General features: G+C 41.0%; 3 protein-coding genes and 1 non-coding gene across 4 annotated transcripts; 2 read left to right on the top strand and 2 right to left on the bottom strand.

Moving 5' to 3' along the window:
* Positions 1 to 348: 348 nt before the first annotated feature.
* On the bottom strand, positions 349 to 12,543 carry LOC113155428 (sortilin-like). The gene is made up of 20 exons (XM_026350149.1): positions 12,259 to 12,543; positions 8,312 to 8,374; positions 8,143 to 8,216; positions 7,931 to 8,033; positions 7,656 to 7,817; positions 7,388 to 7,461; positions 6,506 to 6,555; positions 6,296 to 6,423; positions 5,732 to 5,876; positions 5,408 to 5,563; positions 5,108 to 5,220; positions 4,869 to 4,971; positions 4,610 to 4,778; positions 4,321 to 4,505; positions 4,050 to 4,239; positions 3,702 to 3,818; positions 3,451 to 3,553; positions 2,857 to 2,969; positions 2,615 to 2,741; positions 349 to 2,529 (listed from the first exon to the last, which is right to left on the bottom strand). Exons 1-20 carry the CDS (start codon positions 12,478 to 12,480, stop codon positions 2,515 to 2,517), a joined length of 2,412 nt encoding a protein of 803 aa, XP_026205934.1. The 5' UTR covers positions 12,481 to 12,543; the 3' UTR covers positions 349 to 2,514.
* A 992-nt stretch (positions 12,544 to 13,535) lies between these two features.
* On the bottom strand, positions 13,536 to 17,540 carry psma5 (proteasome 20S subunit alpha 5). The gene is made up of 10 exons (XM_026350154.1): positions 17,466 to 17,540; positions 17,098 to 17,148; positions 16,620 to 16,686; positions 16,382 to 16,508; positions 15,661 to 15,728; positions 15,462 to 15,569; positions 15,263 to 15,321; positions 15,070 to 15,172; positions 14,771 to 14,857; positions 13,536 to 13,926 (listed from the first exon to the last, which is right to left on the bottom strand). Exons 2-10 carry the CDS (start codon positions 17,124 to 17,126, stop codon positions 13,849 to 13,851), a joined length of 726 nt encoding a protein of 241 aa, XP_026205939.1. The 5' UTR covers positions 17,127 to 17,148; positions 17,466 to 17,540; the 3' UTR covers positions 13,536 to 13,848.
* Positions 17,541 to 17,749: 209 nt separating this feature from the next.
* Positions 17,750 to 17,821, top strand: trnae-uuc. The gene has a single exon. It is a non-coding gene; the product is annotated as a tRNA-Glu (tRNA).
* An 808-nt stretch (positions 17,822 to 18,629) lies between these two features.
* On the top strand, positions 18,630 to 25,519 carry LOC113153649 (matrix remodeling-associated protein 8-like). Its single transcript, XM_026347343.1, has 12 exons — positions 18,630 to 18,835; positions 19,509 to 19,535; positions 19,635 to 19,940; positions 20,512 to 20,613; positions 20,702 to 20,835; positions 20,932 to 21,111; positions 21,809 to 21,950; positions 24,608 to 24,766; positions 24,854 to 24,878; positions 24,968 to 25,053; positions 25,131 to 25,202; positions 25,290 to 25,519. Exons 1-12 carry the CDS (start codon positions 18,775 to 18,777, stop codon positions 25,310 to 25,312), a joined length of 1,317 nt encoding a protein of 438 aa, XP_026203128.1. The 5' UTR covers positions 18,630 to 18,774; the 3' UTR covers positions 25,313 to 25,519.
* The last annotated feature ends 115 nt before the right edge of the window (positions 25,520 to 25,634 follow it).

Here is a 25,634-nt window from a genome sequence, read left to right as displayed (position 1 = left end):
CTTGGCTTAGCTACTTTATTTTGTGAAAGGCATCATGTCCTTCATCAGTTTTACCTCCTTTCAAGGTTACAACATCAGCATAGTGAATAGTAGACCCAGTTTAAAAACATTTCCCTGATTAATGCAATCATAACAAAACAATGTTACAGATGCCACATCTTAGTAATGTCTGGCCATAAACATACTTTTACATATGCTGTATTTTTATAACCAGAACTGAAATCAAGTATTACTGAATTTGTATTTCAAAGAATTGCATTAATAAAACCCAAACATTACTGAAATGATGTACAGGAGCTAATCTCGCTTGATTCAATAAAGGCAAACACAGTTATAAAACATCTGTGCTACAAAGTAGTTTAATTCAAAGATACTCATTTCTGACAGCTGTTAAGAAAGATTGAATGAAGAAATGAAGATTACAATCTATGGCCCTAATATTTTACAAACATTAAATGTACAAATGCAACTTTTTCACAGATTATAGATACAGTGCAAAAATAAATCATTGGATCCAGTAAATTGCTGGCTTTGTTCTTATTAACAAATGTGTAAATAAAGGAACAACAAACATATAAATTTGTTTTTATATTTGAGTTCAACCAACAGTCCTTGAAAATATACCTCTACATTAGGCCAGCTTATCACAGTAGCTTATTCGCTGGGATATTATTGCCTTTGCTGCAGAATACAAGCATTGGCCAAAAGCCCTGCATGTGTCAAATTTAACAGTTTTCAAACCGCAGATTTGAAATGGCAGCCAGCCAACACTGACAGGGAAAATCGTGAATGTAATTCAGCGGAAAGATTATAGTTCTTTGTGGTTACGTCACACAATAGAACTTGTAGTTTATTCTGTTATTGTGGATACTGTGCAATATCTGAGAGTATATTTAGTTTGAATGCGTCAAAAAAGGATAAATACTGAATAATCTAGAAATGTTTTCATACTAATATTTCACAGATTGTGAACTGACATCCTGTAACACTCATCTGCTGCCATATTAGTAATAGAAACAAAGCCAGCATGCTCTTTAAAGAAATGACATCTTGACTTGATAACTATGCCCGCACAAGCATTGAAATCTTCAGGGAAATGCGTATTGGTATTGGCTGATGTGGAAAATGCCACACAAAAACAAAAACAAAACATAATAATACAACAGTAGCACACCGAGTTACCCAAAAATAGAGAGTTCAAGTAAAGAGTTTGTGTTAACATCACCTTCATATTCATATAATGTGGGGTTAAGGTTAAGTTTCAGCTAGAAAACTAAACAATCAAAGTGCTTTGGCAATAGTTCAAGTCTTTCATTTTCACCACACATACAGGGGAGCATAAGATACTGACTGTATGAAGCTGCACGGTATAAAGATGTTTTTATATCTTCAATAAGAATGGCAGGCCTTTTTAACATTTATTCCAAAAGTTTCACTTTAAAGATCAGCATTTAATAATTATTTTATCTTCTATTGTCACAGTGTAATCACTAGGGGCTAATAATTTGGCTTTTACTAATAACTTTTTTTTCTTTTATATCTATTTTTAACAGAAACCTTCTAAAAACATATTGGTACTTAATATTTGCTGTTACATTACAGCTTGGTGTGTTAGCTTGAAATGATAAAAGTAATTTGCTGAGATGAATAATAGCATTATCTGAGATGATTAACAAATATATACTGTAAAAGCAACTATTAGTAATTACTATCTGTATTTTTTAAAAAGACGCCATTAGTCGTATCTTGAAATTGTGCATCTAAAAACATTTTTTTCACATGAAAAAGCAGTGTATGGTAATAACACGAACACCCTTTGTCAAAAATACTGACCATCAGCATTAAAAAAGGTACTATTGCTCACAGCAGTTGCCATTAAAATGAAAAGTGACAACTTGTTTACAAAAAGTAACTCATAAATAGTGAGTTGTCTCAATTTAAGTAACTGGTAAAACAGATAAAATGAATGATAAAATGCTCTGTCATGCACAACAGGTCTATGTTGTGCACATTTAGATTCATAGAATACAAAAAATACATTAACTGACAGCAGACAGAACTGAGCTGAAATATTGATAGTAATTTCCTGTGTTCTGTTGCATGGCTGCTCCCTAATGCATATTATAAAAAGAATCATTGGGCTTATATGTCATAGCCTCTGTGCTGTGTTTCTGCAGTGCATCATGAGCCATCTCTTCTCTGGTCGGCATGAAAGGAATCATACAGAGCGCATTTTCAGACTGAACAGACTTTACAGAACTCTTTCTGACAGAAACCACAAAAGCTCTCAAGGGAACCGAGAAGCTTTCTTCTGTTCAGCCCTGGTTGGTTCCCCTCCCCAAACCAGTGTTTTGCCTTTTTGAGGGGCCACAACTGATAAAAGGAAGCAATATGAGAAGTCGCCCCACTGCTGCTAAGTCCTCCAGCCACCAGGGGATAGCAAGAAGTGAGAAGCAGATGTTAATCAGCATGTGGGAGCATCTTGAAAGAATGTGTTGAATTTAGTCTTGGGACTTATTCTAAGAGGTCCTGTAAGGAGACACAAACAATAAGAGAGTTAACAGATGATCACTAAGTCTTATTAATACAATGCAACAAACTTTACACAGCATACCTGGTCTGAATCTTCATTGTAATGAGCTTTGCCTGTCTCCATGTAGTGGGCGTCAATATCATCAACACCTTCTATTTTGTTGGCTTCAACATGTTCCCTCATAACAGAGTATCGGTGCACAAGGAATCTAACGAGGACACAAGGACACATTAAAAATGAACTGTGGAGAAACACAGTTGTGCTGTGCTGTGTGTTGTGCTGTGTGTATGTGTGTGTGTAAGGATGACGCATGTTTAACTGACCGTCCCCCACAGACATATTTCTTTATCAGCCAAACACCTGCGACAGCGCTCATCAGAAGGATTGCTATGACAACCATTACTATGACAGCAGCGTTTGGTGAGCTGGTTTTGCTCTGTTAAAGAGTTAGAGAAACAGAAAGAGGGAAAAAAAAATGGTCAGATTTGATGTCGCTCGTCTGTAAATGTGCTCAAACTAGATCATTAGGCGACAAAAACTTCACAATACTGATACAGCTCAGGTCACATGAGCATAACAGTGGTGCCATTAGAAACTTATGACAATCCACTTGTTTGTTTGAGTGAAATTTGGCAAACTAAAGTGAAAGTACAGCTGAAATATAAGAAAAACATTGACAAATGTTATAACCTATGATGTGCATAAAACGTGACAAAATATTAATTAATTGCTTAATTCGTTCAACGTTTGCTTGAAGAAAATTGGCTCATGTCGCTCTCTCTTTGCTGACAGTGTCAAAGATCAAAGGTTGGCTTTTTGATTTTTAGGTTGTCCCATGACGCAGTTAATCATGAAGATAAAGTCCTGCTGTGTAACTAGACCAAGCAAGCCTATTTCTCAGAAAAAGCAAAACTGACCAGTGGATAAAGGGCATTGCTGATGCACATCCTCCGCAGGTTGGTTTCCTTCCTTTTTGGCTGGAAACCTCCTTCACATTGATCTCCTGGAATCTTTCGGTAACTTAAATGGAGAAAAAGGAAAAAGACTGTGAAGGCTGAAGGCAAAATGTAGAGAAAAAAAAAAAAAAATCGGACTTTCTTGGCTCCTGAATCTAAGCTAGAAGTGAGCAACAGTAAGACACAAGAAAAAAAAGCACAGAGGTGCTCACCCACTGGTCTGTAGCTGTTCAGTAGTTCCATTTAAACAGAACTCCAGTGGACGCCCCTTAATCTCTTCCTGCTCCACACACTCCGAGCTGTTCTCTGGTCGGTAGTAACCAAAGTCACTGTAAGGCAAAACTATGTCAAGTGTATACAACTGCATGGCATCAAATGTACTGTCCCTAAACGGATACTCAGAACTCAAACACATACTACAATTTCCACTGCTTTTCTCGTGTGAAAAGTGTGTTTTATTGTGAGGTTAAAGATTTCATTTTCCCTGTGGTTTTGGAAAAATAAAATTCCCTTTCTTCTATAAAACAATATGGTTGGACATGGAAGGAACAAAGACATACCAGTGATAATCAGCCATTGTGCATGGACAAGGGGACAGTTTCTTGGTGATGGCATAGTCTCTCCCATTCCAGCAGACAGAGTCTTTCCTCAGACGCAAGAAGGTCTCTTTATAGCCCAGCACGCAACCATCATTAGTTTCAGTGGGCTCAGCAGAATGAGCCAGCCACTCTACATAGTCCCCATCTGTGCCTGCACATACACACAGATAATGTCTAAAGGTTAAAGGACTTTGGTTAAAGGACTCTCAGTAGTGTTCTCTTACATACTCACAGTCTCTGGTGAGGAGCCTTTTGAAGTCTATGGTGATCACCACCCATTTACTGAAGTCGTTCCTGTAGCCCCACAGGCTGACGTTCATGGAGCGAGAACCAGGTTCACTGTCCAGACCACTGAAGTGTATTGGGTCACTGGTGAAGTTATACGTATGCCAGCACTGCCCCTCATCTGTTGAAAACCTGAGTGGTGTAAACACAAAGGAGGGACGGAGGGAAAAGACAGATATAAGAATAAACTAATGCTAAGATGACAGAACTCATCTAACATGACCCGTTATCCTCACTTGATCTGGTTGACAGGTGAGTTGGTGTGCTCCACGGCCACCAGCAAGCCTCCCGAGTCTAGGATGGCATAGTGATGAGGGCCCCTGAGAGCCAACAGCCACGAGTACCCGCCGTCATCAGACACGTACACATCAGGCGACACGGCTGACTCTGCATCTCCAACGCTGCCTGGAGAAAGAGATGGAGATGGTGTTAAGAAACATTTAGTAAAATGAATGCATCGGAAGATCTGAGTGTGTGTGTGTTTGGTTGTGATACCATGAGCCAGAATGAGGCCCACAGCGCTGGACTGGGAGAGGGGCAGCATGGGGACGTTCATCTTCATGGTGGTGCTGTAGGAACCATGGATGTGAAGTCTGCACTGTAAAGACACAACAATGAAGTCGATGTTGGTTATACACCGCAGGGATGCAACCTGTGAAATGTTATGCATTACAAGAGCATCTTTCCCAGAAACAGAGAGAATTCAAATGTAAAACAAAAATACGTGTTCCTACTCTGTTCGGTCTGTTAGTAGAGGTCTCTGTATCACAGTGGCTGCTCTGTGGTCTGCGCAGCGTCTGCCACCTTGCTCCTTGGTCAAAGGTGATCACTGTCTCCACTGCACCATCTGTAAAAACAACACAACCTAATCTCAATAACATTCTTCACAGTCACAGCAACAACCAGACTACAGACAATATAATACAAAATTAATATGTTGACAAGATTTTGTTCCCTGTTTTTATATGTTTCAGTTAAACCTTCCAGGAACTGGTGACTAAAAGGAATAATAAGCATACAGTGTGTAGACCCACCCTCTGTTAACACACTGGTCATGTAGACGCCCCTGAGTGAACTGATGGCAGAGAAGTCCGTGTCACTTCCTGTGGTTGAGTAGAGATGGCGCTCCAGAGATTTCGAGAACACGGTTCCTCTGTCATCTGACACATAGATGGTTCCGACACCAGAGTCTGCTCCATACAATAGACACACACATACGACACACAGTGACACACTTAGTGATCGCCATGGAGGAAACTTTCTTTTTCTTTTTTTCAAACACACTTGATATTTGCTTTAATGTGGTTTTGTGGTATTAACGCCACCTTTAATCAGTAATTACAAAAATCTTTTCTGACCTCCAGCATCATCCACATGCATGAATATCATGTCCTGAGTGGCTGCCAGGATGGAGTAGAACTGTTCATGGTTGACTGGGGGAAGCTGAGCAATGTTCCACACCTCACCTCCGTCCACTGACACATGGATCTTTCGCTCTGTACCCTAAAATACACACACACACACACACACACTGATTAGAAAATGGAAAATGTAATGTTGCTGCAGTTAGTAAATGATAACTGAATCTCCTTTTGTGATGCAGAATGCAGATGTTCTTCCTATGAATATTGTCACACTGAAAGTAGCTGCATAACTACAACAATACAGTATGTAGCATAGATACAATAGCAGTGTGACCACTTCCAAACAAGAGCTGGCTGATCTCACAGCCCACAGTCACATATTTTTATTAATCTGATGGGATCTTAAGATACTGATCACGTTAATTTCAGCTGTAACTGAGATCATCAGCTATTTACATGGCTACATACAACTTAGGATAGACAGAGATATGTCAAGAAACACGCTGAAGTGCAAAGCAGCTTCACAGAAACGCAGAGAAACTCTACAGACACACATACCCTGCCAGTCATGATGGAGGCGAAGACAAATCTCCCTCCCAGTACAAAGGAGTAAACACTTGTTGCGATGGTTGAGAAGCTTCGACCATAGTCTGTTGTCTTTCGTAACTCCAACATTCCTTTATCATCTGGCACAGACAAAGTGGAGTTACTACATCTTCTACTGCATTTAAAATGAAAACAAATATGTGGCTATGTGGGACTACTTACTGCATGAATCATTGTAGTTTGTTGTAAAGTAGATGCTGTTCTTTGGACCCCTGTACATGAGAAAAAAAGAAGAAAGTGAAGAATGTAACGAGGAGGAACAGATTGAATTGTGCTCACATATTTTAACATCTGAAAGTTGCCTGAGTTCAAATATAAATCCGCTTTTGGAATATGTAGAGATCACAGATTATGGTTGTGGTTTCTTCTAAGTGCTGTGTGAGCGAGACACACATTGACCCCCGGGCTGTGCTCCAAGCCCTCTCTGGCTTTGTTCGCTGCCAAAGTGGACGAGGATTTTCACACAGCAAACATTCTGCTGGTTCAAGGACTGTGGGCTGAATAAGAATGCTGTTGCTGACTCATGATTCATTCTGACAGCAGTCTCTGCTCCCTCACTCTGCAGTCAATTTAGGCTAGGGTCTAAGTGACAGCTGTGGTCACGCAGAGCTACCACAACGTTCCCACAATGCAGCGCTAACAACTGCAGACTGACACCACAACCTCATGTGAACTCCGGTGCTCAAATCAAACCTGAGTCAGGAGACCGATCCGAACTGCAGTGAGAAAGACAGCTGGAATAACAGCAAGGGACATACAACACACACACACACACACACACACACTCCTAAAATACCAGGAACAAAGATGTGCATGTAGGCAGTGTGGAACAAACATGGACAAAGCCGTTTCACAACTTGTTGGTTAGACGTGGGTGAATTTATATTCTAATTTGAGTCTTATAAGTAATTTTTTTGTAGCAGCCATGTCCTTCTCATCTTTGCAACAGTCACATAATAACTTTTTAAGTTAATACGTTTTTATTATGCTATCGGTTCTTTTTTCAATACAACTAAAACCTGTATTACTAAAGGAGATTCTCACCATCTGACCAAACACACGCGGTCGTGGATCTTCCTCCAGGTGGCTCCGAAGTCCTCAGACAGCCATAGGTCCAACTGGAGGGAAAGTGTGTTGTTAGTAAAAATCAGAACATCAATCGATAAGTATTCAATTAAGCTTAATTATTAATTTAGTCCATGATCCATCTGAGAGAGTTAGGTACATTTAGTTTGATTTAATTGGCTGTAACATAACATTGCTGACAAAAACAGTGGGATCCGAGAGCTGGTCGAGATCTTAATGCTGCTACCTTAATGCTAAGTGTCAGAAGTGCATTGCAATCTGCAGGGTTGTACAGCATCTGAATGAGGGGCTCAAAGGGCAGTACAGTTGAAACAAAGGTTTTGCCAAAGTCCTGTGAGCGAAACAGTTGAAATCCCCCAATTTCCGACACGTCACCAGTCAGGATCACCTGGAAACAAACACAAATAGAAAACAGAAGACTGTTATCGTACCACTGTAAAGTGGAGCGTCGAAGCCTTATGAGTTGATAAGTTCACGGGTAAAAAGGAACTTATGGCTCACCTTGCCAGAGTGGTCAGGACTGATGGCGATACCAAACTCAGTCAGGATGAAGGTGTTGTTGATCAGGTGAGTCACATCTTTGAAGGTCTTCCCATAGTCTTCACTGAAGCAGAGACAAAGTTGCTGTTAGGTACTCAGAGCACAGGCGTATCAAACAAATGTACTGTGTCACTTAGACTTCTTTGTGCCATTAACCATGAGGTATTTCCCACCTCCTGTAGAAGTTAGACTGGCCAAAACGCATCATAAACAACGGCACCTGAAACGTTGTCAGGACCAGTAGCACCTGGGAGGAGAGAGAGATTACTAGTAGGTGGTGCACAACAATATATACAGCATTTAAGACTCTCTTATTTCATTTGAACACATTAACAAACTCACTCCTGATCCATCTCCAACCCAGGCCAGCGACAGCGAACCCATAGTTCTCACTTTGAATGTGAACTAGAATAAAAAGAAGGGAAAAGCTAATTATAGTGTTTATAGTGTGTTCAGCTTTGAGAAAACAAAGAATCAATCTTGCAAAACGTTTCACGGCTGAGGATTAACTCGAATATATGGAAGTATTTCTTGCTTAACATGCTTGCCAGAAAACACACACACACACACACACACACACACACACACACACACACACACACACACACACACAAAGAGTCTAGAGTTTAGTCTGAACTCACAAAAACCACAAGGGAGTCTGTGTGTGTTGCTGTCATTCCCTGCACACTAGACATGGCAGCCGATAGGACAGAATGAATTGTCCTTACTGTCCAAAGTAACTTGGCCATTTGGATGCACTCTGCGTGTGACCTACATTCCTGCCTAAATAACAAAGTTGGGGCCAGAGACAATTACTGACATCCAGAGGACACACACTCGACACACATACAGTACATACAGACTGATAGCATTACACCTTCATTGATACAATCAAGCTACAGATAATTAAAAGTCCACCGTTGCACAATATTAGAGCTAATTAGTAAAAGTTTGGGCCTGAACTTTCACTTCGCAACAAGTGCTCGGACTAAAACAACATTCCAATCCAGTAATCCAGAGTGACGTTTGAGTGTTTGGTCGCTTGTGCAACATGTTTAGCCACAGCCCAGATTGTCTGGAGGCTGCGGAAAGTTTCTCACCTCATCTCTTTAGCTGGCAGAGAAGAGACTGTTTACAAGCTGCGTCCCACCCTGGTGAGTCTGTGTACCACTCTATAAAACCGCAGGAGTTGGCCAGGTCTGCCTGCTGGAAAGCTCCTTGTAAATATGTCCAGTGGAAACTGGCCTGCTGTCTGTCCAAGTCAGAGGACACAAGTTTCCTACTATCCCCAACATGAATCATTTCATCACACCCTCAATGCATCCATCTGTTCTTATGAATTTGGACCTATTTCACAAGCTCTCCTCCCTTCCTATGCAGTCATTTGTTCAATCTGTCCATCATGCGTCCTGTGCTCACAACAGTCTTGTACCGTTAAACCACAGAGTTACATGTCAGTTTTCAGTCTCCTATCTCCTGCCACTTCATATTTCATCTTTCCCTTCATAACTCATGACAAAACATCTTTGTGTCTGTGTTACTGTCACTCATATCGGTGCTATGTTACCATTTATCTACTGGGGACTTCTGACACATCAGTAAGTCATAAAAAAGATAACAAGATATGTCAAATGTGATTTAAATTTACAGTTTGTCCATGAAACTAAATTATACATTTAAGGGCACCTCCAGGTTATGCTACATAAACATGACCTTTCGAAATCCACAGATCCACAGGTCACAGAGACAGTGGCTGCTAATATCACTGCAGCTTTTATGTTCTGTCTGGTCTTAGATCTGCGCATCTGCAAATGTTTACACCTGTGTTAAATTTAACCAGTGGCACTTTCCACATGTGTTCCTCTGACTGGACAAATCCTGATTTCACTGGCTAGAACCCAAACAATCAACAACTGCACTGTAATGCAGGTCAGCTGGGGCGACGCGGCTCACAGAGCCGTGGCTGACTGAAAACTGCTGTTTAATCTGAATAGAAGAGGTGATGTTAACGTCATGTGTATTGATGCTTGAGAAAAGACAGCTTATGTAAAGCTAAAGATCACTTTGTCAGGCTCCGTGACCGAGATAACAGAAGGTAAACAGAAAAAAACAATCACCAGCAAGAAAACCAAGAGACACACGCCTGAGCTGGTTGGATGTGGCCTCCTCAGAGCAGACGTGACCTCATGTTGCATCACACATTGGATTTAAGGATCCACATCACCTCTGAAAAAGGATCTTTAACCTCTCTCTGTAGCTCAATTCACCATTCTCTGGCATTCAAGTTGTGCCACCACGTACATACTTTTATAGTGAACAACAACACTGCGTGACTGAGTATCATACATTCAGCTGTACATACACACACACATATACAGACGCATACTCAGTACTACACACGGACAGTGGGTGGGAAGCACAGTGAGATCCTCTCTCGGAGTTCACACGCCAGCACAATGAGCTCCTTATTCCCTCTGCTCTGGGTTTTAACCTTTGTGTTTCACCAGTGTTTACACACATAAAATTTCAGAAGAGGAGGTCAAAGAGCCCGGCTCTGATCTAACACATGAAGCTGTGTACACCCGTCCTCTGATGCTGGGCTGGGCTCCACAGGCTGAGATGAGAGCTGGGTTATATTTTTGATTATTCTTCAACAAAACAGAACTTTGATTGAAAATAACCATTTTCACTGCAATAAAAAAAAATCTCAATAGTTCAGTCTATTTGGTAAAACAACAACAATAACCCATTACAATCTATCACTGCATTCACTAGTCAACTGAACAACAGAAAATTGATTAAGAAAAATATTGATATATTATATAACATTTGCTTTAACTTGTTTTTAGCTGCATCACTCTGGTCTAGACTGATATATCTGTTTTAAACCATAACCACAGTGATCCTGCTGCTGTATCTTTGTAACTTGAAGCGCCTTCATGTTTTTCTTTTCTCCGAACTTCATTCATGGTTCCCAAACGTCACAGACACATCTGCAAAGGACGTGTTTCTCTGCCCATAATACGGGCACTTTAAATGTCTTCTCTGCTGCTTAGTTTAGATAATCGGCAGCTGTTAGCACAGTAACACTTTTAACTGGTAAATATCAAATATGCTAAAATTGTTGCAGATTTATTTTTCCTGTGCAAACTGCACATCTCATCTCACGGATTCTCAACAAAAGAATAGTTTCCATGAATCCTTTTCCTGTCCCACTCCCTCTCACACACACTGTGTGGAACATCAACTCGGCTGCTTTTCTTGGTGCTGGCTGAAGCCCAGTTACACTTTACCCTTGAAAACAGAACACGTTTCTTTTGTACGTTTATTGGCTTGGTGGGGGTTGTCGAGGACAGGATGGAGTCAGGGTGGAAAATAAACAAACAAACAAACAAACAGCGACGTAAAACAGGCCGAGTGAGCCTAAACTAACTTTACCCGAACATGCAAAGTGATGATGTAAAGTCTGCCTGATGACAAAATACATCCTGTGTCGTCTCTCAGTCCTAAAATAGTACAAAAGAAAAAAAGGTACACTGTGAACCTAAAAATAAGGAGTGAATGCGTCTAAATGTTTACACGATCTTCTCTGATCACACCCTGCTGCTCTTTACAATGTATTAAAACTCAGACTGAAGTAACGAAAGAGAGGAGGAAAGAAGGAGAAAGACCGAGAGGAGACAGGACGAGTCTGCTCCAGGTGTCTGAGCCACAGACGTCATGTTTAATTATGTTAAATTAAATTATTCCATCACACACACACACACACACACACACACACACACACACACCAGGAAGATGATCCTGTGGAGCGAGTTGTTATTCTTAAACATTCCTCTGGACATCAGGGTTGTTCTTGTGGTACTTCCTATTACAACATGTTCTGCACTAAAATAACACAAGGTGCTTTGGGTCCTTTGCAACATAAAGGTTGAGAGGATAAAAGTTTTAGGACTGAAGAAGGAGGCTGTTTTAAGTAGCATGTGGAAAAGACATCAGTTTGACATCACCTGACTTCTTTTCTTTCTTTCTTTTTTTTTTTTTACATCACAAACTGTCCAAAAGCATGAAGCTGAGACACGGAGACATGAAAACAGAAGCATCTGCCTGAAGGCCTGAGGAACAGTCTCTTAAAGGTTGCTTTGTGTTGTTTACAGTGTGGGGGCTTCATGCAGAGCTCCATGTGGTGAGTCACCACAGTCTGTCTGGTCTGCGCCACCTCCTAATGTCGCTAATGAGCAGGAACACATGGAAACGTGTCGGAAAAAGCATCTGAATGAGCGACTTACACTGTGGGTGCTGTTTTGCAGAGCTGGCTCTGTGTCGGGCAGAGCTGTGCAGGTCGGTTCATTCAGTCCTGCGCTGCGCGTCCACAGCTCGGACTTCTCCAAACTCCGTCGCACCTCATCCCCGCCGAGCTCCCCGTGCAACCTCCTCAGACCTGACGCGTGTTCTCTGCCCATCGCGCACGAAAACAGCCCCAGCGCCAAAATGCAAGATACAGAGAGCATGTTTACAAGAGCACTGGCCAAGTTTGCACTCTGCGAGAAACTCCTCGGTCCTAACAGAGGTTGGCTCCAAATACACCCCCCCCCCCCCCGCCGCCTCATCAGCGAGTGCATCTTGAATAACGGCCCATCCACCGCGGCCCCGGATTGGTCAGGACCAGAATATCCTGCAATCTGATTGGTCAGCAGCAGCCGCTCTCCACGGAGATGTCAGATTGTTTTCTGGCGTCAAACCGCCCCCTGGTGGAAACACCGCGCACAGCACAGCAGGCTCCTCCACGGTGCAACTTAAAGTGTGCTGGAAACACTTTGTCATGCTACTTTGACATTGTTAAACTATTAAAAAATGTTTTATGCTTGTGTTGATTAATGCACAGTATTTGTTAACAATGCATATTTTAATTTCTTACGATTGTATTTGATGAGGAGCATTCCCCTCATCAGTACCCAGTTTTACCTGCTGACTCATACGTCAATAAACATAAATAAGTTCAGATCACTGTGAACTTTAAATGCTTTATTTCCTGATATTTGATAAGCTTATGGTCGTAAGTATGAATATTTGAAATAACTACCATGGAGAATAAAAAGATTGCACTGGGAAAACCTAAGAAATACAACATGACAATACAGGAAAAGGCTAACTTAAAAAACGTAATAAAGTTAAACTACCAACTTTTTTTTTTTCTGATAGAAACTCAAAAGGACCTTTATGTTTCTATTAATACTAAATTGTTATGACTTATCTGAAATATATTATTGTGAAGTATGAACTCAACTAAGTACCACTTCCTGCTAAATAACTATTAAAAGTGCAAGCTGTAATCTTAGCAAACTGTGACTTCATCAAACTTTTTTAATGCAAAAGGTGCATATAGTAATTAAAATACATTTTTCATTAATGTGCTGATTAGTTTCACCTTTCATCCACTCTCGCACTGTATTGTTTGTGACACTAATGTGTAATAACTCTACACAGTACAAGTTGATATATAGTTAGGGAACTAACAGACTATCATACTAGTAACACAAGAATTATACAAAAAGTCTCAGTCTGATAACTTTCTGAATACAACTGTTTAATTGCAGTACTGATTTGTAACAAAAAAAATCCCCCCCCCCCTTTTTTTCTACCACTCAGTTGAAAGCGCTGGTCAGTCAGCTTTACAGAGCTGATACTGAGAGACAAGAAGTTAATTACCACATTACAAAGAGAAACCTCTTATGCATGTAAAAAAATCTGAATGCAGAAAGAGGGAGAATGTGCTGACGGAAAGTTGTGGTGATGTTGTGACATTCGGCCCAGGTATCCTTTCACATCCTCGCCTCTCTTGTACGGAGCTCAAACCAAGACTTCAAGTCTTTGCTTCTCTATATATCCTTGATTACATCTTCCAGCTCCTCTTTGGAATACATGTGGAAGGTCTTCCCAGGCTCTATTGTTGCCAGCTAGTGAACAAACACAGATTTAGACAGTCTGCATGAAACCCAGGTTTTAAACATGCAGTTCCGTGCAAACCTAAAATTGCTTCAGCATGTTTCTGAACAACTTAAAGTCCAAATAACTAGAGATGCTCCAATTGTAATTTCTTGTCTGAATCCAATTTCCTTTTTTAAATGTAATGATTAAAATTCATATTTTCTTTCTAAGAACTATTATTGACAGCATATACAAACACGTAACTTTTCTTTAGGAATTGTAATTAAAAAAAAAAAAAAAAAACTATTAACACTTTCATCTTTGTCACTCAAAACAAATCTCCAAATAAAAGTGAGTGGATAAACCTTTTTCTTTTCTTTTTTTAAACAAACCTCCAAGTAAAGAGAAAGTGCAGTGTTTGTACTTTTCCAGATGTAAACATGTGCCGCAGACAACAGAAACAGAAACAATTAGCAAGGCACTACATTTTTTTGAGGTTGTTATTGGATATTCTGGCCTTAGGTATTAGAAATTGCGAGTTTTGTAGCTTCACAGTAAAGAAGTTCCACACCAATGACATGTTGTTTGTGTGGTTTAGCTGTGATCTTACTGTCTGTGTATCTGTGTTTAACCGTGAACTATTATGTATGCAAATTATACCAGCGCATAATCTAATGTCACAGACTGAACAGCCAATCAAGCTTAAGACGGGACCATTCTGATCCTGGGCTGATCAGTCAGTGTGTCTTTACAAATAACTGTGCAAATGTGTTTTTGCCAGAGATTTTCATGGACAAATACAAACTTGAAATGTCTACAAAGACTTTACATCACTCAAGTAAACTCAAATATTCAGAGAAATGAGAAACAAACCTCAATATTGGTGGCGTTCAGCTTCTCCTCCATCACCTGCTTCAGAATGGTGAGAGATGACTTGATGGCTTCCTTTAATGTCATTGACTTTTCCAGGCAGAGAGGAACAGACAAAAAAAAGATACTTCTGTTCATTTTTAGTCATTGGCACCATACTTTTTTAAATTACACAATGTTCTTATTCACAAAATCTTAAAAAAACAACAACAATGATTTACCAACTAACAAGGTAAGAGTTTTAAACATAACTTGCACGGCTATTTTTTCTGTTTAATATAAAAACATGCAGTGGTGGGTACCTTGTGGTAGACCTCTTGCAGAGAGCTCTGGGCTCCCTCAGATGCTGAGCCGATGGCTCGAGCATCACACTGCACAAAGGTTCCTGAAGGGTCCATGTGATACCTGCATACACAAAAGATTTAAGACTCCGGATGGTCAAATGTATTTTTATGTCTGTGTATGTATGATGCTCAAAAAGTAATCTGTACATACAGCTGGGGTCCTTTTTCATCTACTCCCCCAAAGAGAAGCGCTACGCCAAATGGTCGACTCTGTACAGACGACAGAACAGAGGAACAGAGGAGTGACAGAAGAAGTATACAGGTTACTATAGTAAACCTAAACACCATCAAATTGTTTGCCTAAAAAATCTTATTAGCCTGATGTTTGAATGACTAAATATTTCACTGACCATGGCACCAGGATCAGCATCCTCCTCTCCAAACTGCAGCGCCAGGTTGGACACAGCCTGAGTCACACTCTCCACTGTCATTGTCTCATTGTATGTGAACCAGTGGTTCTATGAAGGAAGTTATACAGGTGAACCTCAGGGTAATATAGTAAATAAAGTAAACAAACTGTTGATATTAGACAGTGTTTAGGATTTATACCTGTGTTTCCACTCTTGCTTTGTCAATTAGAGTCTTGGCATCAGCTATCAAGCCACTCATTGCACAACCTGTGAGGTGGGCAGAAACAAAAATTGTAAAAGTATATAGTATGTAAAGATATCCTTCACAGCCTGAAGCATATGTAAGAAGTGTACTGTCATTCTGTGTTATCAAAATGAGCATTTGTATTAAAGATAGAGCTGTAATCATGACCTTAATAAAATTTAGCAGTCACATATAAAGCCATATGACATGAACTGCATCCAGTCAATGGAACATCACGTGAGGCCTTTCTTTGTATCACTAGTACAGAGAAACATTCCTTTAAAACACGTGGGATCAATTGGTGTGTCAGGTGAATCCAAAAGACTTTTTTGAATTATAAATCACACAGAGTGCTAAATATTAGTCTAAGCTGAGCAAAGAGCCAGTAAATATCAAAATCAACTTCAAAGATACACTACTTGACAGACAGTTTTATTCTCCTTCACCTTATTGAGAAACCAAAACTCTTGTGTTCAAGAATTGCTCCATTAAGATCGACTTCTTAAAAAGAGAATGCAAAGTGACAGGTCCCTACTTTATTATTGCAGAAGTCAGCAAATATTTTTTTAGTTAACATAGTGTAAGTTTTAATCATTCACATACTCATCTTCGTTTCAGATTCAGCGAATTTGTGCTTTCCGCTGACAGTTGATAATCAGTTTGCTGTTCTTCTTACCAATGTGACTGTCAATTTCCACAATCTTCTCAATGCTGTTGGGTTCCATCAGGGGAGAGGTGATCCTCTTCTCCACGGCCAGACACACCCCCTCTGATGTCTGGATACCGATGGCTGTGGAGCCCAACTGGAAGATCAAGGGAAGACCAAAAAAACATGAGTTTCAGACACAATGCTAGTTTTCAATCCGTAGTATCAAACACGGTTTAGTTATCAAGTAAATGTGTTTAATACGCACTTTTATAGCCTCAATGGCATATTCAACCTGGAACAATCTTCCTTCAGGAGAGAAGGTGTTCACACCTCTGCAAACAAGATGTTCATAATGGTGAAATAAGAAAAAGCATCCATGACCAGGAAACAGTAGGTTTACTGACTATACTGAGGAAATAGTTCTAAATTATATATTGTGGTTCTGAATAACAGTACGTTTCCCTGGTGAATTAAAAGTTTTATTAAAAATGGCGAGACCGAAAGTGAAAGCGAACTTGTTACTGAGACTCGATTGTTAGCTGCTAGCTAACTGCCTGCAACACACACAACAACAAAGTTAACTTACATCAAGGGTTTGACTAAAAAGTACATCCAGATATCCACCAAGAGTAAAATGATATAGCTGCCGCAGAAATAACTTCTTATCATTGTTTCCTCGTTAGTTTGTTCAGTCCTACTAAGAAACGCTAGATAAATGACAAAGCAGTTTGAGTTGCACTCACCTGTCATATTCTGATCTGGTCAAAAACATCTCTTAACGCTTAGCACAGGACCTGTAAAGAAAGTAGACTGGCTTAAGCAAAACTCCTGATATGTGAAATTAACTTCAAGCTATTAGAAAAGTAAGTACAAGTATGTTCTGTTAAGTTAGCCGGGTGATTAGCTGGCTAAGTTAGCTGCGACATCGAGCAAGCGTGCTAGCTGAATGCCGCAGTCAGTCACTAAAACAACCGCACACAAAAGATTAATATAAGTGTAACATCAATATTCCGATAGTATAAGTATATTTAAGAAGCCATATATGAATAATGTAGCGACGTTTACTAAAAAAACCTGCACTTGTTACATTAATGTACAACCAGTTACAAACCCTTGAATGAGTTCGCTTGTTTGAGGGAAACCGTCTGAGGTGTAACATCGAAAAGCGCCGGCTGTCAACAAATCGAAAGCAAAGTTCCGCGGGAACGTTGTTCCTGAGCAGCCGCGCTCTGACTACCATCAGATTATTACTTATTTTATTTAAAAGATCCGGTCTATTGCCATAATTCAATTAACACTGGGACGTCAACATTTTTACTAATCTATGGTAACTATCCAATTATCGAACAGGCACATGTTTGGTGAAAATTAGTGAGAGAAGCTGCCGGTCTCCAGTCCCATATGGTCTAGCGGTTAGGATTCCTGGTTTTCACCCAGGCGGCCCGGGTTCGACTCCCGGTATGGGAACTACTGTTTTGTGTAAAACAGAGAAAGATAAATCACCTCACACGTACTCGTTAATTGAGAAATTAAATACACCTTGCCTTGAAAAGAAACCCTGGTTTATCCACAGTAATTATGCAAGTGAAGAAATTGGCCACTGAGGGTCGTTATTGAGCTGCAATAGAAAAGAGATCATTATAAACCAGTGCAGCACAGTGTGCTCCTAGACTGTAGGTAAACATATAGTTATAAAGTAAATCCTATTAAGTGCTCTTTAAAATGACTTAGGTACAGATATTTTAACATACATGTTTTGATGAAAAAATTAAATGTTAAAATAATTAATGCACATATTAGGCTACATGGCCTAAATTTGACCCAAATAAATACAATAAAACAATAATGCATGCAGACAAAAGTAGCACTCCAGTCAGATGTTCACATCTTCTTTCTTTCTTATTATTTATTTGTTTTTACTTCATTTAAAGTTGAAATGTTTATTAAGCACTTGCGTGTCTCAGCTCAAAAGTGTAAAAGTAATCCAACTTAGTTGCCATTAATAATTCAATTCATTACATGTTGATTTCAAACCTAACCTTTAATTAGTTTGATTTAGTTGCTATGTCACAACCAAGAGGAGGAAAAAAGAAGAAATATATACAAGCTCAAGAACTTACAGAAATGTAGTCTACACTGTGCACAAGCCAATCTCCCTCTTGAGATTTTGAACAGTAACAAGTTAAGTTTGGGGTTTTGCGAGAGGAGGGATGTGCACTTTGGTGTCTGGTTTCATTTAGCGGGTGGGATCACTTTATTCCGGGTTCTGGTTGGTTTTGTGTTGATTTCCGAGCACAGTGAATCTCTTCAAAGTCTAAAAAGTCCTGCTGCTGTTGTGGATGGATAAACAATACATGTGTTCTTGCTCTCAGGGTTGTCAGCCAGGTTTACAGCCTCGACAAGTCTCCGTGCTTTAGAAAATGACCAACATGAAGAGCTGCAGGGAGGAAATTGTTTTTCAGGTGCTCCTCTTGATCCACAGTAAGTAGACTGGAATTTCGTTGGTGCCTGCATTGCTTTGATGATCATAGCTTTTGAATCTGATAGTTATAATGGTTATGTCCTTAATTACGGAAAGTACTTAACACTTAAGTACTAACACTATCATTTTTAAAACTATGCTGTTCTGCACCAGTACTGGTTAGATTCAATCAATGTTCAAAGTATTTCCCAGGTCATTAAGTATTTGCTTTTCCCTGGATTAATCTTACAGTTTTTATAGCTTTAGAAGTATAAAAATAAAGTTCAGTTCCTTTGGAGACAGACATTGTTGATTTAAGTTGCTTCAGGCTGATAATAAACCCAGACTCAGTGCTTTTCAACCCCACACCCTCTGTGTCATTCGGGGTCCTACTCAGCTTCACACTCACACACAAACACATTCCTCACAGATGAGTTTCACTCAGTCCGTTTTCCATATATTACACATATTAGTCAAAGAGCAGACTTTCCACTATTGTTTTCAACTATATACTTAGTTCTTTGGCTGCAGTTAATAGATCTTACTTCTTACACACGCCTCTGATAATTGTGTTAATAGCCTCAGCAGCAGTTTCATCAGAACAGATCCTTCCTCCCATCAGTAAATATTAACACAACATGCAGCAGCTGTTTGACTTGGTCTGTTTAAGTGATTATCTTGTTCGTCTTTCAGTCCCTGTGGCCTGCCTCTTCACTACAGGTATGCCCCCTCTTTGCAGTTTGTTTTTATGCATTTCTCTTTAAGGATATAACAAATGCTGAAGCAACCCTGTGCTCTCTCTCTCTCTCTGTCCTTCAGTATCAGGTCAGTCCGACAGCAGCAGCAGTGTGGTGGTGGCAGGTTACAATGTGAGCGCCCCCGCTGGCTCCCAGGTAGTGCTGCAGTGTGTGAGCGGCCGTATGGTGTGGACCAGGGACAGGGTGAGGGACAGACAGAGGGTGGTCCACTGGGACATGTACCGGGCCCACCCTGACCATGCCATGGAGAGGGTGGTTGACATGTTCTCTGCTGGAGACCAGAGGATCTACAACTCTTACAACCTCGGCCGGGTTGGCATCACCTCAACAGCGTTCAGGGATGGAAACTTCTCTCTGGTCATCAAAGGTCACACTCACTGTCTGTGACTCTCATGTCTGTTGATGTTTCTGACTAATTTACTACAGCACAGCTTTTATCTAATTCTCAAAACTGATCTGCTTCTGGAGGAAATATGTTCATATTTGTCGTCTTATGAAAAGATTTGCGATCCATTTTTACTGTTTGCTATTTACCATTTTTTGTTGATACAAAAAGACTTTTGGGGTTTAATTGTTTAGCAAAGATCGTCACTCATATCTAATAGATTTTGTTTGCATTTCCTTAAATGCAACACAAATTTCCTGTTGCCTGTACTCTTCACCCCTAAGGGTGAATGTTTATCTACATAAAAACATACATTTTATGATGTTAGCAGAGGTGGTCTTCATTCATGTGCCAAAATCAACATTTGACTAACTGATAAAAGGTGAAATAGCGTTCTCAGTCCTACTGTAGCACCCACAAAAGTTTAGTGTTTCTGCTGCTAAAATGGTCAACAGGTAATGTGACATACAATATAAACATAATTCTACATAATCAACAACCCATTAACTATGTTATGTTTGCATTCTCTTTATTTTTTCCTATGTTATTATAGATGTGACAATGAATGACAGAGGTCTGTACTCTTGCAACCTCCACCATCTCTACTGCCACCTCTACGAGACAGTCAGAGTACAGCTCAACGTGACTAAATCACGTATGTGACACACGTGTGCATCAGCATCTTCACCATCCCCAACAACTTCAAAGCTGACTCCATTGTTCTTGTCACACTTATCTCAAAGGCCGTAAAGAGCAGCGTTACTGGGATGGACAGAAGGCAGTGTACGTGGTGCTGCTCGGGAGCACTGTGGTGCTGCCATGCATCAACAGGCGTAATGTGTGGACCGACTGGAGCAATGAGGAGGAGGACCAGCAGGTGTGTGTGTGTGTGTGTGTGTTTTTTCCTCAGAGAATCAGCCTTTAATTTAGAGGGCTTAGATGATACTGAAAGATATATCTCCCTGTCTCCCAGGTTGTTCACTGGGACCGTCAGTCCCCAGGAATCCGCCACGACCGTGCTGACCGGCTGGTGGATCTGTACGCGTCTGGGGAGCAGCGCAGCTACGGACCTCTGTTTCTTCAGAAGAAGATGAACATCAGCAATCAGGCCTTCTCAGAGGGAGACTTCTCACTTACCATATCTGATCTGCAGGTGTGGAAAATGACAGTAGCTTAAAAGAGAAACAGAAAACACCACAGGGGTTTGGTAGTTCTACACTCAGTAAAGGTATACTTGGTAAAGACTACGCTTTCCACTGGGGTTACCCATACTATGAATCAGTGTGGTTTAGTTGTAATGTTTAGAGTGTGCTTTGTTTATGTGTGTTTCCAGAGCACATGGAACTTTCATTAGTAATCTAATGTAATGTCTTGTCAAGGCAAATTTTATTGCTCCATTGGGAAAATAAGGATCAAGCACATCATTAAAAAAAATAAAAAAAACAATAGAGGAACCACAGCAATACAAAACCTGTCCATAAGGATTCCCTGTCAGCCTTATTGTGCAATTTTCATAGCAAGCAGACTCCCAGTGTTTTTTGTTTTGCTTTGTTTTTGTGATACAGCTCATAAATTAGTACATTTAGGTTAAAATACAAGTTCGGGAAGCTCTGGAGTTCGACAACCTCACTGTGGAACAGGGCCAGATTTCCAGCTCCACACAGTCAACACTCAGCTGAATGTCAGACAAATGTATTTTTAATGTAATTTTGCACCATCTCACCAAATGTAGCTGCTCCTAGATTTATTATTCATCTTACAACCAATCTCAGTTATTCACACTTGAGACACACAGATTACATTACACGCAGTAAAATGTGCATTTGTGTGTTTGTGTGTTCAACCCACAGCCCACAGACCAAGGCATGTATTCCTGCCACCTCCACCATCATTACTGTGGTCTGCATGAGAGAAGAGAGTTCCAGGTCACAGTGCAGCCACCAGTGATTCAGACCACCCAGCGAGCCAAAGCACTGCCCAGTGAAGGCAAAGGTAACAAACACACAAATACACACACACACACACACACACACACACACACACACACACACACACACACACACACACTCTCTGTTTCTTCCGGTTGTAGTCATACTGTCAGTGTGAGGGCCTCAGCGGACCGAATGTTTTATACCTCAGAGCAACTATCATGTGTACAATCAGGAGAACTAACACACATCTGTTCTTTCCCTCTCTGCAGTTTTTCGTTTTGTCTTCATTCATCCTTGCCATGTTTCGTCTCAGGCTTATTTCTCCAAACAGAAAGTTGCAGCAGAGGAAGCGGCGATTAAAGGAGCAGAGAGAGAGAGAGAGAGAGAGAGAGAAACAAAATCCTTATTGCTTCATGAGAGATTTGTTCTTGCAATGTCAGCTTGTCTGACGCCAGACCCCTGAAACCACACATACTCTCTCTGAACCCAGTCCTCAAAAAGCCTCACCCTCAGTGCATTTCACCTTCTTTCAAACAAAAGCCCCCCCCCCACACTATTTAATCATTATGGTGCTACTCAAGACAGATTTGGTTTTAGTGTTTCTTCTCTTAGTGTGTGAAGTTGTTACAGCTCTTGGTGGGTGGGTGGGCTTATTTTGTCCGTTGCACCACTCTCTGATTTGTGTAGGTCACATTTTTCAGCACCCAAACTAAAACAGTTCTCTCTGTGACTGCATATTGGAGAAGAGGAAGAAGAGAAGAGAGGAGAGCGAGTGGGAGCAGACAGAAATGAAGTTTGGCACGTTGGCACGATCAGCTGCTCACCTCAAATTCTTGCAGAATGAGAGAGCTTCTGGTGCAGGTGTCTGAGTTTCCAGTGGGTGCTAATAATGGCAGACGCGTCAATGTGGGAAAATCATTGGGGAGAGGCTTGGAAAGGAGAAATGCCTGCGGTTGAGTCCATCTGAAAATGCCACGAAGACCGATCTCATTTCATTGGAATCTCTTGGATACAGTCTTTGGACTAAAATCCAGCTCTGCCCACACAATTAATCCTTCGCTCCCCAAACTGTAATAATGCAGTAGGATTGCAGCATGGGAATTGTGCTTATTAGAACTAAGATTCATAACTGATTTATGGCTAACATAGGATTGACTCTGTGCCATCATATCTCCTACGCTAATGCACATGTGTCTCGGTATTCCCTCTCATTTTGCCCTCTCTGACTGCTGCCCTGCTGCCTTTGCTCTCCCCACCGGAGGTGGAGTTTTTCTCTCCTATGTTAACCCCACTTTCATGTTTAGGGATAGAGGCGATAGAGATGTAGGTCACCTCCCTCCCACCAGAGTTATTTCTTTTCTCCATGCAGTTCGGGCAGAGAGGGGACAGGGCAGCCAGTCTAAACACAAATACATCTGTTTCCATCGGGGCACGAAATCAAGGGAGAAAATCACTTGAAACCGAATGAAAGGATCGGAGGATGTCTAAACATGTTTTGGTGTATGCTGCAGTTCTGTCCGTGTTGGAAGTTTGTTTTTCAGGATCGCTAGGCAAGGCCTCTAGAGAAACATCTCTCCGTCCCCTTCCTCTGCCTTGGCTCTGCTCCTCCGCTCCATCCCTCTCTGTCCTTCCTTCATTCCTCCTCCCCCTTCTCAACTTTCTGTGTTTTACTGCCAGGCAAAGTAAATCACAGCACGACTTTCTGTCTGGATCTCATTTTGGCTCAGATATGTTGAGTCTGAGCTCCACAGATGTTTCTTGCCTTGCACATTTCAAATGGAGCAATTGAAAGCAGCCCCCCCCCCCCCCCCCCCCTCCTCCTCCTGCTCTGCTTCTCAACACTCAGCAGAAACGCACACATCACCTACGGCGACCGGCTAATTATTTGGCTCTTCCCTGGAAATGTATTCAGCACCTTTAAAAGCCAGAAAATGTAAAAAAAAAAAAAAAAAAAAGACACTGAAACTATTAGCAAGGTGTTGGTGCTTATGTGGCATCACGCACACTCACATGCATGCAGCCACATGCACAGAATGAAAATCCTTTTTGTTCTTGGAGAGAAACCTCTGTGCCAATGATCACATGCATTAGTCTCCTTGTATTAAATGCAGTCTGCCACTGCAAACACACATTAAATACAACCTCTCGAACGCCTCTGGGCCAAAGCTGAGGTTGACGGAACCGTCGCCGGTTTTTCACATGTCTGGTCAAACATTTGACGAACTAAGTGATACTGGCTGAAATGTCAAAGGATTACCAAAGATTCCACAGTAAATTCATCCTAGTGGCAATTTTCATACCACATGTTGTGACATTTCAGAGGAAAACTAAAACAGACGTTAGAAATCCTTCTCTTGGCACCAGGATATCAGCGCCAAATATTCAATAGCAACAGTTAGTTATTTTAGTCTTTATAAGAACTTACACAGGTTTAGAATAGGTATTTAATACGGAAGCTTTGAACTGTGGCTTTGTTATTTCTAACTTGTAAGTTGAAGGATTCAAAGCAACAGAAAGTACAGTACAGTAACTGGGAGTTCTTATTAGACTAAATGGGCTGATGGTTTCAGTGTTACTCACGGCTGTTCAGTGAAAGGTCTGGTCTTGTTTATTACATTTAGTAAACCTCATGATGATACATTGGTCTGTTTCGAAGAGAAAAGATTAAGAATGGGGGAGGAAAGAAATGCTGACCGCTGTGATCTCTGCACTACTCAGACACCACTAAGGCTGAGTCACCGCGAGTCATCAATGTTATTGTGCCTGACCAGAGACACTACTTTCTCCTTCCACTGGGCTACATCCTCACATCCCTCCTGCTCCTGGCCTTCATTATCCTCATCATCATCCTCATCACACGCAGACGCAGAACCAAAGGTAAAGCCTCGGCCTCATTATAGGTGACTTACAAAGTCTTTTTGAGTCATTTTGGCTTTGGCTCATCTTGTTTTGTTGTGTTTTTAGAGTTTGATCCTCAGGCATCCATGAGGTGAGTGCTGTAAAAAACAGCAACACAGACATTTTCCTATTGTCTTACCCCAAAACACAACCTCAGTCGTCTCCTACTCGCCGTTATAGGTCCAGCAGAAGTCACAGCAGCTCAGAAGAGTTTGAGATGGACGTTGCTGAGGTGAATGTGTGCACTCAGGACGAGAGAAGGTTTGGTGAGTAGGAATGCAAGTACACGCCAGCTTGTGCCTTGGCCGTGTGCACATTTTGACTTTCTCGCTTGTGATTTTAGATTTCAAGAACAACCTGCTCAAAGAGAAAGTCCACATCAACACTCAGCCTAAAGTCATTGATCTTGACAAAGGTAATGAACACACTCGCTAAACCAGCTGTCCTGAATGTTCTCATGTTTTCACCCTCCTTACCACCATATTGGTGTTGCTTCTTGCAGAGATGCGGAAATTTTCCAAGTGAGAAAATAACAAAGGAGGAAAAAAATGTAACTGGAGTCACTGGCTGGTCCAGAGGCAGCGCTTCAAATGAAACACACTGCCGCCTATCCAGGCAGAGAGAAAGGAAATCCATGTTGCCTAAATGCTTTGTTGTGAAATACAGAAAACCAACAGTCTCATGTTTTCAAAATGCCAGTATTATACTTCAGTGTAAAAGACTGGACTGGGACCACTGTGCATGGCATCATAGCACCACCTAGAGGGGAGTTGTAGCCAAGCATTTAATGTTAAATGAGGGAGAAATGTGTATATAAGTTGAACAATCTTGACTGGGTAAATGGGAA

The sequence above is a fragment of the Anabas testudineus genome, chromosome 5, assembly GCF_900324465.2.
Source record: "Anabas testudineus chromosome 5, fAnaTes1.2, whole genome shotgun sequence".
Classification (NCBI taxonomy): domain Eukaryota; kingdom Metazoa; phylum Chordata; class Actinopteri; order Anabantiformes; family Anabantidae; genus Anabas; species Anabas testudineus.
The sequence above is the reverse complement of the archived record's forward strand: the minus strand, read 5'-3'. Positions and strand labels throughout refer to the sequence as shown.

What these genes read in the sequence shown, in the direction of transcription:
- LOC113155428 (XM_026350149.1), bottom strand. Translation starts at nt 12,480, where the DNA reads ATGCTCTCTGTATCTTGCATTTTGGCGCTGGGGCTGTTTTCGTGCGCG. An exon ending in TTCTGACACTTAGCATTAAG is followed by an intron (nt 7,462 to 7,655) that starts GTAGCAGCATTA and finishes CTTTCCCTCCAG; the next exon opens with TTGGACCTATGGCTGTCTGA. An exon ending in GGGCCTCATTCTGGCTCATG is followed by an intron (nt 4,779 to 4,868) that starts GTATCACAACCA and finishes CTCTTTCTCCAG; the next exon opens with GCAGCGTTGGAGATGCAGAG.
- psma5 (XM_026350154.1), bottom strand. Translation starts at nt 17,126, where the DNA reads ATGTTTTTGACCAGATCAGAATATGACAG. An exon ending in ACCAGATCAGAATATGACAG is followed by an intron (nt 16,687 to 17,097) that starts GTGAGTGCAACT and finishes TCTTGTTTGCAG; the next exon opens with AGGTGTGAACACCTTCTCTC. An exon ending in ATGCTGATCCTGGTGCCATG is followed by an intron (nt 15,322 to 15,461) that starts GTCAGTGAAATA and finishes TCGTCTGTACAG; the next exon opens with AGTCGACCATTTGGCGTAGC.
- LOC113153649 (XM_026347343.1), top strand. Translation starts at nt 18,775, where the DNA reads ATGACCAACATGAAGAGCTGCAGGGAGGAAATTGTTTTTCAGGTGCTC. An exon ending in ACGCAGACGCAGAACCAAAG is followed by an intron (nt 24,767 to 24,853) that starts GTAAAGCCTCGG and finishes TTGTGTTTTTAG; the next exon opens with AGTTTGATCCTCAGGCATCC. An exon ending in AGTCATTGATCTTGACAAAG is followed by an intron (nt 25,203 to 25,289) that starts GTAATGAACACA and finishes TGCTTCTTGCAG; the next exon opens with AGATGCGGAAATTTTCCAAG.